This window comes from Mercenaria mercenaria, chromosome 9 (assembly GCF_021730395.1).
Source record: "Mercenaria mercenaria strain notata chromosome 9, MADL_Memer_1, whole genome shotgun sequence".
NCBI classification, from domain to species: domain Eukaryota; kingdom Metazoa; phylum Mollusca; class Bivalvia; order Venerida; family Veneridae; genus Mercenaria; species Mercenaria mercenaria.
In genome coordinates, this window is record NC_069369.1 from 7,950,744 (window position 1) to 7,964,879 (window position 14,136).

The 14,136-nt window shown below is 36.0% G+C and overlaps 1 protein-coding gene across 1 annotated transcript; it reads left to right on the forward strand.

Moving 5' to 3' along the window:
• Positions 1 to 852: 852 nt before the first annotated feature.
• Positions 853 to 12,224, forward strand: LOC123547715 (uncharacterized). Its single transcript, XM_045334975.2, has 8 exons — positions 853 to 1,076; positions 2,487 to 2,536; positions 4,321 to 4,510; positions 5,328 to 5,524; positions 7,735 to 8,022; positions 8,429 to 8,524; positions 10,284 to 10,461; positions 10,901 to 12,224. Exons 2-8 carry the CDS (start codon positions 2,500 to 2,502, stop codon positions 11,043 to 11,045), a joined length of 1,131 nt encoding a protein of 376 aa, XP_045190910.2. The 5' UTR covers positions 853 to 1,076; positions 2,487 to 2,499; the 3' UTR covers positions 11,046 to 12,224.
• Positions 12,225 to 14,136: the final 1,912 nt, after the last annotated feature.

Below are 14,136 nucleotides of genomic sequence, written 5' to 3' on the forward strand. Positions count from 1 at the left end.
CCTATTGCCTTTAGTTAGCTAAATCCATCAACTTTTAAAATTGCATCAACACACTTTCATATCTGTATCATTTAATTCGACAATCCGACATCGTATCGTACAGTACACAGGGCAAATACCAAGTCTGACAACATCGCGTAACAACGAATCAATCTATAAGCAGTCAGTTAAATGAACATTCGGGACCTTGTGCGAACAAAGCAACAATTGCAATATGAATTTAAACTAAAAATAACAAAGTAACCGTCAAAGTTGGGATTTTCCAAAGTCGCGTGATTTGTAATGGCAGCTACTTGAATGAAACATTTGATCGAATAAAAGTAACGAAGTGTTGGAGACAACCTTGGCTTTACAGGAAATGAACTTTGGCGGTTGGTTTATTGTTCTTAGTTAAATTTTATATTGGAATGGTTTTTTGGTCAGCGTATTGGCCAGAAGCGTGTTTTAAAACGTTCGTTTCTAGGTTACAGTAGTTGATACAACACACAAGTTAAACAATTTGTATCTGTAGTCGAATAGTTAAAAGTACAAACATTAAGAATAGCTAACATTAATTGATGAACATTGATGAACATTAAAAGCATGTGATAACTAAACAAAATTTGGTTTACTCCGATAATTGGCATGTAAATACCATACAGAAGAAAGGAAAACTCTCACGGGCGTCTGAACTCTAAACGGATTTGCCGTAATATTAAAGATTATTATTTCATGGCTTGTTTGACTCAATGTAGTATGTTCAGTTTAAATATTTGATCTGTAACTATAATGAAAAACTTGTGTATACTCAAGACTTTCAAACATCAAAAAGGCACTGTTGATTCAATCGTTAGATCTGCAGTGTACTCTAAAATTATAATACAAGTCTAGCTACTGATCAATGTTATTAACGTATTCATTACAGAATTTTCAAACATTGATACAATCAACTGTTTACCTTTCATTTCTTCAAGAAGAACCTTTGACGTACGTTATTGGAAATCCATAAAACAACAAAAGTAAACACTGTCAAATTAATTAAGGGGTTGCGACGGAAGCGGAGTTGTTGATTTCTTTCTTACGGCTGCTGCAAACAGGTAATTAATTATATCTTTTTAATTTGTGTATTTTTGTTCAATATGAAAAAATCATTTTAAGGAGTGAAATGTACATAAAAAAATTCGATTTTAATTGTTTTCTTTGACGTTTATTTATTTAGTATTTAATGCATCAAATATAATACTGCGTTTGTCGAGAGTGCCATGAACTATTAAGACATTATTCAGCATGTCAGTGTTCAGAATAGTGTACGTCAAAGAAAGCAATGTACTTAAATGGTCAAAATGTATATGTTTATATTTTTGTTTTAAACATAAAATATATTATTTTGTGATATTTCCTAATCTTGATATTGTTCTCTAACCTATTTGCGATAGGTTTAGCTATTTGACTAACATAGTAGAACACATCATTGATTCCTTCCATTTATGACTTTGACTGCAACATTTAAAGTAGTTCCTTTTCAATCGTGTACTATTTAGCCAGTGGTTTAACTCTTTAAACACATATTAAAAGCAAGCATTATAGAACTTTAATTGGATGTGTAGATCAACATCATTTACCTGGAAAAATAAATTGTAGTCATATTTTATTTCACATTCTAATATGGCTCGAATTGATTTCCAGTTAAACAAAGAAGAAAATCAAGCTCTGTATATTTAACAAATAATCAAGGCCTTCGCGTTGTTTATCGTCTGATTTACCACGGTTCAGAGTTTAGCTGTATAAGAATTGAACCACGAGGGCGTTAGCCCGAGTGGTTAAATACTGAAGCATCTGAACGATGAACCGTGGTAAATTAGACGATAAATCACAAGAAGGCCTTGATTGTTTTCATACTGACATGCTCATTGATATATTTTAATGAATATTATACTGGACTTCATTTACGCGAGGAGTCATATATATGGGACGTCATGCGGCAATTTGACGTCATAATTGACATCATAATGCTCTCTTACCGGTCCGTGCGTCAACCGTTGTTTATCGCAGAATATATAGAGCTTGATTTTCTTCTTTGTTTAACTGGAAATCATATCGAGTCATGTTAGAATCTGCGATAAACAACGGTTGACGCGCGAGAGCATTATGACGTCAATTATGACGTCAAATTGCCACATGACGTCCGATACATTACTCCTCGCGTAAATGAAGCCCAGCATAATATTTATTAAAATATATCAATGAGCATGTCAGAATGAAAACAATCAAGGCCTTCTTGTGATTTATCGTCTAATTTACCACGGTAACGCCCTCGTGGTTCAATTCCTACGCATCTGAACTATGAACCGTGGTAAATCAGACGATAAACCACTCGAAGGCCTTGATTATTTGTTAAGTAACAAAATGCGACATTCTTCAACGTCACTCTCATCTCCGAATCAATAACAGTTACAAGTAGAGAAAGAAAACGAAGCACAATAAAGCATATTTTTCATATATTTCAGATTAGGTCGCAGAATGAAATATATAGTCTTTTTCCTGATCATCTGTTTTGGTGAGTTGCTTCAATGGTTTTTAGAAACTATTTGGTTCAAGGTTTATAAACTGCAATCTGGTACGTATACAGTTACATGCAGAATATTGGTTTGCAAAACAAGTTTTTCCACATCCATGTATGCATTGGCTAACATATCTCTAATATCTGTGTTATGTATTTATAAAAATGATATAATGATAATACCTCAAACACTATACTACAAAATAAGTCTACTTAGGAATAAGACAGCTTTTCATTAGAATGATGAAAAAGTACCTATTTTATAATTAAGAAATAATATCATGAGCAAATCACTGTTTGAGATATATTATTCCGATTTTTACACGTTATCAAGAATTATTTGTACGTCCTTGACGATATCCATCAAATATTTCACTGATTTCTTTTGATCTCTTTTCCAACGCGCTGTTATGCCGTCTAACGCTTTGACGTCAGAAAAATGAATTGTTGAATAATGACAAACAGTTTTCAGCCTCCTTTGTTAAACAGGAAAACAAATCGGGTCGTGTAAGAATATTTATTTCTTTTTTTCTGACGTCAACGAGACTGAAGAAAAGTGAAAAATGTGTGTCTTTTCTAAACCGACATTTAAATTCATTATGCAATATTCGATTTACTTACCAGATATATTCCAAACTCTGTCAGACTACTACACTTAGTAGTAAATTTCTCGATTCAAAAACATATTTCAAATAAAATGCACAAAGTTAAGCTACAGACAAGCAAACATAACAAGAACCCTAAACAGTCATTCGTCTTAATGGATGACGTAATTTCTGTTAATGGACGTGTATTTCCAGCACTTGTTTAAATTTGATCTAAATTGGCCGAGAAAACGTCTGAAACACATAATAACATAATAAAAGAATTAAATGTACACGGAAGTTTGCAGTCGTGTCAAAAAATGAGGCCAACTAAATATCGCCTTTCATTTTTGGTTGCGGGTTTATCCCGCTACCAAAGTTAAGTGTATTTCTGGCAATCATGTAGCATCTTTATTTGATTCCAAATCACATCCAAAGGAATTTGTTCATGTGCTACACAAAGTAGTCCCATTCATGAACAATGCGATGAATTATCAATGATCAAGCAGTTCTTATTCATCCTCTATCCATTCACACTGGCCATTTAGATTATATAAGATCTGTCAATGATTAGGTATTCCAGCCCATGGTTACATCACTAACTTCCAGCTGTTCATGTAAGGTCAGACAGAGTTTATCTTAGATATGGGGCACATTAGTATTTGTTTCTTATACCTGTATATTTATACATTGGCATTTAAAATGAAAATAACTTTAGCAAAACCCGCAACCACCAGACATCTCAAGGCTTTGATTTCTTCTAACACTTGCCTACTTACAAAATATTACCAGACACTGTACATGTAATTCTTTTAAAAGTGTATTTATTATCATTTTGATTTTCGTGAATGCTAGTACCGGAAACAGAAAACGAAAAATGTATTTACAAACTATCTTACAAATACTAGTAATTTTATAGGGAAAACGTTTTGTGAACTATTAATGGTACGTAGTATTAAACAACTATGCAATGTTAATTAACTTTTTTATTTCAACATATGTTCCACAGTAAAGGTACTGTACAGTGTACGCCAGAGGTAATAATTGTTTACAGCAACACAGCACTTGTATCCTACATTCTAACGTATTAATTTTACAGCATGATATCCCTGAAATTTGTCAGATATTTACTTATCCTTCTGAAAGCAAAGACCTTACCCCGATAAAGATTCTCAATTTCGTCTTGCTATTTTTAAGTATTTGGACCATGCAAAACAATATCCCAACGTCGTATCTACACGCTATTCACCGACACTAAAACATGGAACGAGGCAAGCGCAGTATGTGAAAGTCAGTTTGGGCAGCTAGTCAAGATTCAAGGTCAAAGTCATACAGAAGAATTAGCATATCTGGACAGTGCAGAATGGGGAAATCGCATCAGTAATGCGTATGTATATTTTTAAAGCTGTTCTTGTCAGAAAAATTGCCCATAAATAATTAACCTTCTGTGTTTTACAATAATTATCGTTGGAGTATAATCTCCAGTTTCAGGAGTTCAAGAGTCTGATGCGTGTACAAACGGTAGCGATGGAGGTATTACCTTTATCAGGGGTCTCCGTTGCCGAGTGGTTCAGGTCGCTGACTTCGGATCACTTTACCACTCACCAACTTGGTTTTCGAAATCTTGATGGGGTTGTAGAAGTATTTCATGTGAGAGGAAGCCATCCAGCTGACTTGTGGAAGGTCGGTGGTTCTACCCAAATGTCCGTCCATGCCTGGCATAATGTTCGGAGTGGCACCTGGGGTCTTCCTTAACCAAGATATGTTGGGAACTCGCAACATGACCTATAAGGGTGTCGGTTTGACTTCAATTTTAATCCCAGAAAAACAACAAAACAAAGAAAAATAAGACAAACTTTTATCATATTTCAATCTTTGACATTACTTTATATATGTATATATCCAACTGCATGCCTAATGCATGTCTTTGTGAATGCACATTACATGATTAATGATCACTAACAAGCATATAGCATAAATAAAGTATGACATGACTGCTGTTGGCAACATATAGCATATGATATCACTACTGGTAAATACTAAACATGACTAAAGATCATTACAAAGTATACACTTTTCTAATAATGTTATACCACAACGAATAATTTGTCCTGTGGTGTCAGACTTCAGTATTTCATTTCAATGGTCTTTCCGTTTTGAGAGATTGCTAAGTTATCAAGTTATCAAGCATTGTAATGATTCAGGGCTGCGTTTTGGTCAGGACTACACAAACCGTTTTCCAACAACACCTGGGAGTACCAAGACTGTGAGACTATTTCAACCGATCTGGTCTTTGCAAACAGCTTTTCTGGAGGAAAGTGTGCTACTTTCAACAGTGCTTATTCCCTGTCAGAAGCAAATTGTTCTGCAGAGAATATTTTTGTTTGTCAACGTCATGAAGGTCAGTATTTCGTCTTTTGTTTACCTTTTTGCAACAACCTTATCTTTAAAGACACTCGCGGCAGTTTCGTGATTTTTTTCGCAATAATAGATTTTGATGAAATGTTCTGTATTACAAGATCATGTAATGATGTTTTGAAAAATGAAATAAAAATACTAGGTCACCAGCATTGTTTCAGTTTTATTTGCCCCCAGATATGATACTATTTTGAACATTTTTCAAAATTTCCATACTCCTATCATGTACTTAAGTAAAGTACAATAACTAGCTTAAATTTGAAAGCTAAGCATTTTCATAACGGAAAACTATTTCTAGTGGAAACATGTTCAGAGAAATCAAAAGAAATTGATTCTGTAAAAAACAACAATAGTTGTTCTGCAGACCCAATGGTTATTTTTCATATTTTCGTCGATCTTATTTTGGTATTTCTGCTATTTTATCGAGTTTCACGGAATAAAACTAAATCAAACTCTGCACACGTATTTGCTTATGTCTACCTAATCTAAAACAAAAAGAAAATTTGTAGATCACCATATTAGATTTGGCTTACAGAACGCAAGTTGGTACAAAATACGTAATCATTTTTAATTTCAAACAAGGGCATAATTATATTCAGCCAAACTCTTGTCAGTATTCTGTTTTTGTCCCCAGATTAAGGCAAATACAGTTAACAAGAGGACCAAATGGTCCTAGGTCGCTCACCTGATGAACATCTGGAGTAAACTGGCTTAAGGTGTGACTGAAGAAAGTGTTTTTTTCTGTATTTTTAAAGGAAGAAACAGAGAGGAATCATTCCGGCTGCTGCATCATTAATCTTTAACCTACTGATCCTTAATAAGTTGTCTACTCCATTTGGCCAATTATGCTACCAAGGTTGAAGGGTGTAGGTTAAAGGCTTTTCAACAAATGCCACGGAAACTCTTTTTAGTGTTTATCCTTATTCGGGAACAATCTGCATTCAATTTGACCAACCGTATCCGTTATAGAGTTTTCCGTGAAACTGCGGCATTATCTTTTGAGATCTAGGTATAATTTGTAGATCTACCGAAAGGTTTCCGAAAAGGATAGTACTTAGTAGGATGTTTTTCAGGATATCTGTAATAATATCAGTGTTAAGGCCTAATCTAAAATCAGACAAAATCATCACAATTTCGAAAAATAAAAACATGCCGCAGTTTTATAGTTGCATATAGATATTGCCTTTATGCTAACTAAACGCTAACTAAACGTAGTTATCCGTACTGAAACGTACCTTGCCGTATTGATCCGTAGCTGAACGTAGTTATCCGAGGCTGCACGTACTTAAGCGTATTTCAACGTAGTTCACCGCAGACCCTTCCACGCGCTGGGCAAATTGCCAGGCGCAGTAAAACGTAGTTCAACCTAGTACTTATTCGCGTCCTGTATTTCTTGTTCCCTGTTTCTCACCATTTTTTCCCTTAATAAGACGTACTGCTCCGTACTTATCCGTGATCGCCCCCCCCCCCACCCCCACCAGACCAATCCCATCCGCCCCGTACCTCAACGCACGGACATATCCATGTGTGTGACTGTAGCTATAACATGTTATACCAGATTTATATAGCGCCCTTTTCAAGATAATCACGTTCAAAGGCGCTTTACTTATAGCAAACGCAGCCACACACACCGGTACACGCGAAGCCGTCTCTCCTGGGAAGAACCAGTACAGGCCTCTTAGTTAGGTGGAGACACTCAAAGGTATCTCAGAAATTTCCAGTGCCTGGACCGAGATTCGAACCCCGGACCTCTGGATTGACAGTCAAGCGTGCTACTACTAGACCATCGTCCCACCACTAGACCATCGTCCCACCACTAGACCATCGGCCCATGTTATATTAACACTGCACCGCAGATGATAAAACAAAACCGAAACTCGATACAGATTTTTTTTTTGCCTTTGAAACGTCTTTACGACTTTTCTGTTTAGTGAAGTGAATTTCATTTCTTTGTTTAAATACGCTTCTAAGAAACCAATGCTATTATAAAAATCACTCATTTGATTTTAGTGTCACTATTATTTGTTGGATATTGCAGATTTGAATATACTCTAGTTACTATTTTCACAGTTACTCGTCAGAAATTTGTTACCGCTTAAACATTTACATTGTACCGGGTAACTGTGATTACTGTCACCACAACAAACATTCTTGCATTGACATTTGATCTACGTAGAACACAATTACTTCCAGGTGACTGTTGGTATGAACCTTTTATCGGTGAAACCTTCACTGCACCAATCTACCAAACCGTCACATTGAGTGTAGGTACAGAAGCTAGCGAGTGTGCTGTGAGCTGCCGCTCAGATGTCCTTAGTCCTGATATTGAATGCTGGGGATTTATTTATGACCCCAGTGGGTCACAAGGATGTCAGCTTCTCTACCTAAATGAGGAGTCTGCCTCTTCCACATTTTTGACAACGAGCATGACGTCGTCTGCAGATCCTGATATGATTTTCTATGTTCGTCGATGTTTTGAAGGTTTGAATAATTCGTATTTTATTAAGGTTCAAATCTGAGAAAAATGCGTTTTATTGGTTAATGGCATAAATGCTAGCCTGAGATTGAAATTTTTTTAATCTTAGCAAAGCTTTTCATCAAGAGCTCAAGCTGTTGTAGATTAGTAAGATACCTATTGCTTTACTTATGTAATGTTAAGTGAACATTACCAGTCTGTAAGAAACCACTTATTTCATTCCTTTGTAAATGTTCTACTCGTGAGTTCAAATGCCCGTGTTATTTTTGATAGTCCATAATTTTTTATATAGATTTTGTATGTTTTAGTAGAAATGTTTTGTTTAATGCTCCACTGTCCCCTACAGTCACACGAGAATGATATATTTATAAAAATACTCAATTTCAAATATATTTTCTTTTTTATATTCAGGTACCCTTGACAAAAAGACTTACAATTCGTTTCAAAATAATGAACAAACTCCGGAAACGGAATGCACTTCTACACCTTTCGCTGGTAACGAAGCAGGTGGGTAACTTTTAGGACAGTATGATAAATAACATTGAAACACTAATAGAATAATGTTCTGTTCGAAACAATCGCTTTTTATAATGCGTTTTACAGACAAGTAAGAGGTATTACCATGAAGGCTATGTGCGCTCTACTCATTACTCATCTTATACTGTTATGAAATAGATTGTATGCACAGTTTGTCCACTGAGACACAGTTAATAAGCTTTTAATGCAACCTCAAGGTACCTTGATGATAATTTAGATATGGACAACCTATATTTTTTTAGATACGGTGAAACACATTTATTCAAATGAATTACAGCTTAACTCGGATCTAGAAGCGTCAGTTGTGGACTTACATTTATCAGTTGTGAACAGTAACATGGAATCAAAAAATTATGATAAAAGAAACGGTTTCAATTTCCCTTTCCTGGATGGGGATTCTTCTCGAACGACACCCTACCGTGTCAATATTTCCAAACTTATTTGTTTTGCATGAGCTTGCTTAAAGTTAAATGATTTTAATTTTAGAAATTTTCTAATTACAAACAAGGAGCTGCGTTCAATAAATGCTTGATGCCCCCGGTGGCATCCTTGTCGATACAAAGCAACAAAAGTCCAAAACGAGGTCAAGGTCAAGGTCAAGGTCAAACTGAGGTCAGGTGATGTTTGAAGATGAGGAATGGGCACAGGTTACATCTGTATCAGTATCAATTCATGCTTGTAAGCGGTATTGATGCTAGACGAAACGGTCCCATTTGGTTAACCAAGAGATGGCCCATATAAAGCAACCTAAGTCCAAAATGAGGTCATGACCAAGGTCAAACTGAGGTCAGGTGATGTCTGAAGATGAGGAATGGTCACAGGTTACATCTGCATTAGTATCAAGTCTTTTTAGTAAGGGGTATTGATGCTAGACGAAACCTCTTACGGACGGACGAACGAACGAACGGACGGACAGGACAATCACTATATGCCTCCCGCATCAGTAGATGCCGGGGGCATAAAAAGTAATTACAAAACAGGCTTTACAGGGTTACCAACGTCATAAGCTATGGAGGGATTTTACTGAATTTTACTACAGATCGAACTTTTAAAGAAATATTACACAAACCTTAAAACGCCTCTAATACAGTATTTATAAAACGTGTTAGTAATTTTGTCAAAAGGTGATACGATGCGAAAATCATATAGCAGAGTGCATGTTTGGTGTTTAACTCCCTCCCTCCATACATGTGAGCATGCCCTAAATGCATTTAAACGCCAAGTTTTCTTCATTTAGGTAACTGACCGTCCGAATGCGGTGATCCTATTTTCAACTTGTGTTTTTGTCCGTTTCATACTTTATGCTATGTATTGTTTATGTTGATGGGGTTTGCGGTATTGGGAGCCTGAGCTTTTGGAACTTTGCTTTCTCTGTTAAATATTCATCTTTGCTTTTGTCTGCTATATCTTTCCATTACAGTTTCATTTTTTGTTGCGTGCCTACCTTGCGATCCATGGCGCTTTGGCTTTTTAGAACGCTCTGTATCTCCGGGAAATATACCCTTACCTTCTTTATTCCACATATATATGGATGGTATACCAGCAAAGACTTTTTTGTTATTGTAACCATGGTAACGCCAACCATAAAGGTAACGCCAGATAGAAAGGTAGAACAGGTCTACAGGTAACAGCTCGAGGATGTATAGAACAGTCTTTTATTATTGTACCGGTGAGATGGTCGTTTTAAATTAGGCCTTGGGATAAAATCATGCTTTGTATATTTTCTTAGCGGCCGAAGTCTGCTTTTGTACTACACAAGATCAGCCACCCATTCCTGAACCTATCACTAGCGAAGAAAAGGCACAACAGTATATCAAAGAACTAACCATTGATTCTTCAAACACAAGCGCGGCAATAAACAAGCTTACTTCTGCCGAAGATAACAGGCCAAGTGCTGTTGGAGTTGGGTAAATGTTTCTGCAATATATATAATTTTGGACTACGTATATCAGAGCAATACTATCCAGCATGGAAGGAAATTGACAAAGTGAAAAAAACTGAGGCAGGTTAATTATTGAAATGCAAACATTGGGCTGATTTAAATATAACGTATTAAACATATATGTGTCGATTATATTCGTTTTATAACTTTGCAGTTTTAGTAACCCTTCCGTGTAAGATATTTCTATCATTATTATTTGTACAGGAATGTTAGTGTACATATTTCGACTTGTTTTATCAGCATTAGTGTCATTTTGGTAACTGAAGTTGAATTGGACCGTGTTGTCAATAGGAAGGTAAGACAATTGTAGCGGGTTATATGAATCCTCTTGCCTGTACTAACTTGCAACCACTATGATAATTTGTAATTTTCTGGTACAAATTTGAGATTATTTTCTATTACAGATTTGTCGGTGTAGGACTTCTGACAGCAGTGTTTGGCAGTCTCTTCCTCATGGACCTAAATCTTCTGTACGCTGGAATAAAGGAATTATTCTCATCTATGACAGAGATACAAACGCCTACAAATTCCGACGAATCCAGTTGTTAAACTCCGCAGCAAAATGTATAACCCGATGTAAAGGACGAAAACTTCCGAATGATACATTTAAGTTGTTGTCTCGAGGCTTACTGTGTTGAACAGCAGTTAAAAGTTGATTTCTCGAGATTAAACTGAGAATATTGTTTGTAATGTAACAATATGAAGTCGTTTTGTTATAGTTGAAGTATATCATTGTAAATCAACATTATTTAAGATGTAAATTTCGTAAACATAGGCTATGTTTGATGTAATAAACTGGATGAGTTCATAAAGCTCAAATTAGAGACATTTTCATCAGTTTTATTTTCTTTCAAATTTTCTGTTTGTTTGATAGCAGTGTGAGTTGTGTTGTATCGACTGTCCATGAAGGAGAGAAAATAAAGCCAATAATACTTTACTTTTTCCTTCGATATCATCCACAATGCGTCTGTGAGATATGAAAAACTTTTTAAAAAAATAAGAACCTGTGCATATTTGCGCATGACAAATTAGCTTAAAATCAAATTGCATGCATAAATAAATGGATATGGAATTATTTTTGTTCGACTGTAAAATATTTTCTGAAGTCATACACGCATTTGACAACTTCTTCACTGTCGGATAGTTCTTCCATCTGTTGTCCAATTCTAAATGGGGACTGACCTGATAGGGCTATTTGAAAGAGGACCTTCGCGGATATTACATAAGAATTTTCAGAAAATATATAAAACGTACTGCAAAATTCATGATCAAATCCAGACCTGTGTAATACTCTGTTATAAAAGATAACTAATGATAATAACCAGTTTTATCACTTTTTACAGATTTAAATGTAAGGTACTGTGTCTTCGTTTTACTACAATTCTAAGCAATTTTCCTTGGATTGGTTGAATGTTTTATATATCGCTTCGATAATTGTCAAAACGTTAACATATAGTTCACATCAACTTTTTTTCTGCAAATATGCCGTTGGTTGAAATGATACTTTCGCTCTGTATAAAGGCATGCAACTATTTAAGTTGACGAGACGCTTATATAAATTCGGATGATTTTCGGTACATTCCGTACAGTGTACGGAAAGTAACCAGCAATTAAAATGGTTTATATTTAAAGCGTGTATACGGATGTACGCAAGTCACAATAGTTCAGTGATCATTGTCAATAGCTTGAAACCTGGAGGTCGTAAGATCGAAACCGTTCATTGTCTTGTGTGGGTTTTTTTCCAACAAATTTTAACAAACGCTTTATAAAATCGAAGTGCAATGACCGTGCGGCAATGCTTTGGTTTGGCGCTAAAATTCAGTACGAAATACTTTTATCGTAAGCCCGTGAATTTCAATCTTCAAGAGTCCCTTTGCTTAAAACATATAAATAAAAAAAACAATTAAAAATAAAAAATACAAATGTTCTTGCTCATTGGCTCGAACCAGCGATTTCCAGCATACGAGCCATGTGCTGCAACCACTGAACCACCGATACAAACAACGAGTACGTGTTTCACTAACAATACTAATAATGGTATTTAGACATTTAACCAAAATTTCTCACCGTAAAACATACGGATACCAACCTCCCTAACACTAGTGTAACAACCTCCCTAACACTGGTGTACCAACCTCCTTAATACTGGTGTACCAACCTCCCTAACACTAGTGTACCAACCTCCCTAATACTGGTGTACCAACCTCCAAAATACTGGTTACCAACCTCCTTAACACTGGTGTACCAACCCCACTAAAACTGGTTTACCAACCTCTCTAATACTGGTGTACCATCCTCCCTAACACTGGTGTACCAATCTCCCTAACACTGGTGTACAAACCTCCCTAATACTGGTTTACCAGCCTCTCTAATACTGGAGTACAAACCTTCCTACACTGGAGTACCGATCTCCCTAATACTGGAGTACCAACACCACTAAAACTGGTTTACCAACCTCTCTAATACTGATGTACCAACCTCTGGAAACACTGGAGTACCAACCTCTCTAAAACTGGTGTACCAACCTCCCTAACACTGGTGTACCAACCTCCCTAACACTGGTGTACCAACCCCCCTAAAACTTGTTTACCAACCTCTCTAACACTAGAGTACCAACCTCCCTAACACTTGTGTACCAGACTCCCTAATTCTGGTGTACCAACCTTCCTAGCACTAGTGCACTAACCTCCCTAATACTGCTTTCCAACCGCCCTCACACTGGAGTATCAACCTCCTTAACACTGGTGTACCAACCTCCCTAATACTGGTTTCCAACCTCCCTAACACTGGTGTACCAACCTCCCTAATACTGGTTACCAACTTCCCTAACACTGCTTACCAGCCTCCCTAACACTGGTATACCAATCTCCCTAACACTGGTGTACCAACCTCCCTAACACTGGTTTCCAACCTCCCTAACACTGGTGTACCAGCCTCCCTAATACTGGTGTACCAACCTCCCTAATACTGGTTACCAACCTCCCTAACACTGGTGTACCAACCTCCCTAAGCTTGGTGTACCAACCTCTCGAAAGACTGGTGTGCTAACCTCCTTAACATAAAAACTACAAGAAATATCGATAATCTGTCTTAAAATTTTTATACAAACTATGTCACGTAGCGTCTAATCAACACTAATGAAAAGTTGTAATTGATTTTTCACAGACTCAGCTTTAAAATCGATGGCTTTACAATTCTCTTAAAACAGACGCAGGACTAATTTATTGTATAGCTCTTTGATATAGACTATTTAAAGTTCCGACTTAAGAATATAAAATAATGAGCTTATATGGAGGCTCTAGTTGAATAGAATCAATCATTAATATACTGCTTACTGTTAGATAACTATTTTCTGATCTGCATTGTTATGCATATGGCGGGTACCTTGTTGAAATTTTATAAGTGGTCTGTCAAAAGTAAACAAACTGACTTTGAGACTATGAGAAGCAAACATTGTCCTTTCTTTAATTGTTTTGATACGAATGGGATAAAATGTTTTAATTTTTTACAGACAGTTTTATTAGATGATTTACAATATGTGATCATAAGAAATTTATGTCTTATTTAGCGTTAGCCGTCAAACTTTAATTTAAGTAATATGAATTGATTTTCATATGGAATTTATCGTTTAACTGCAACA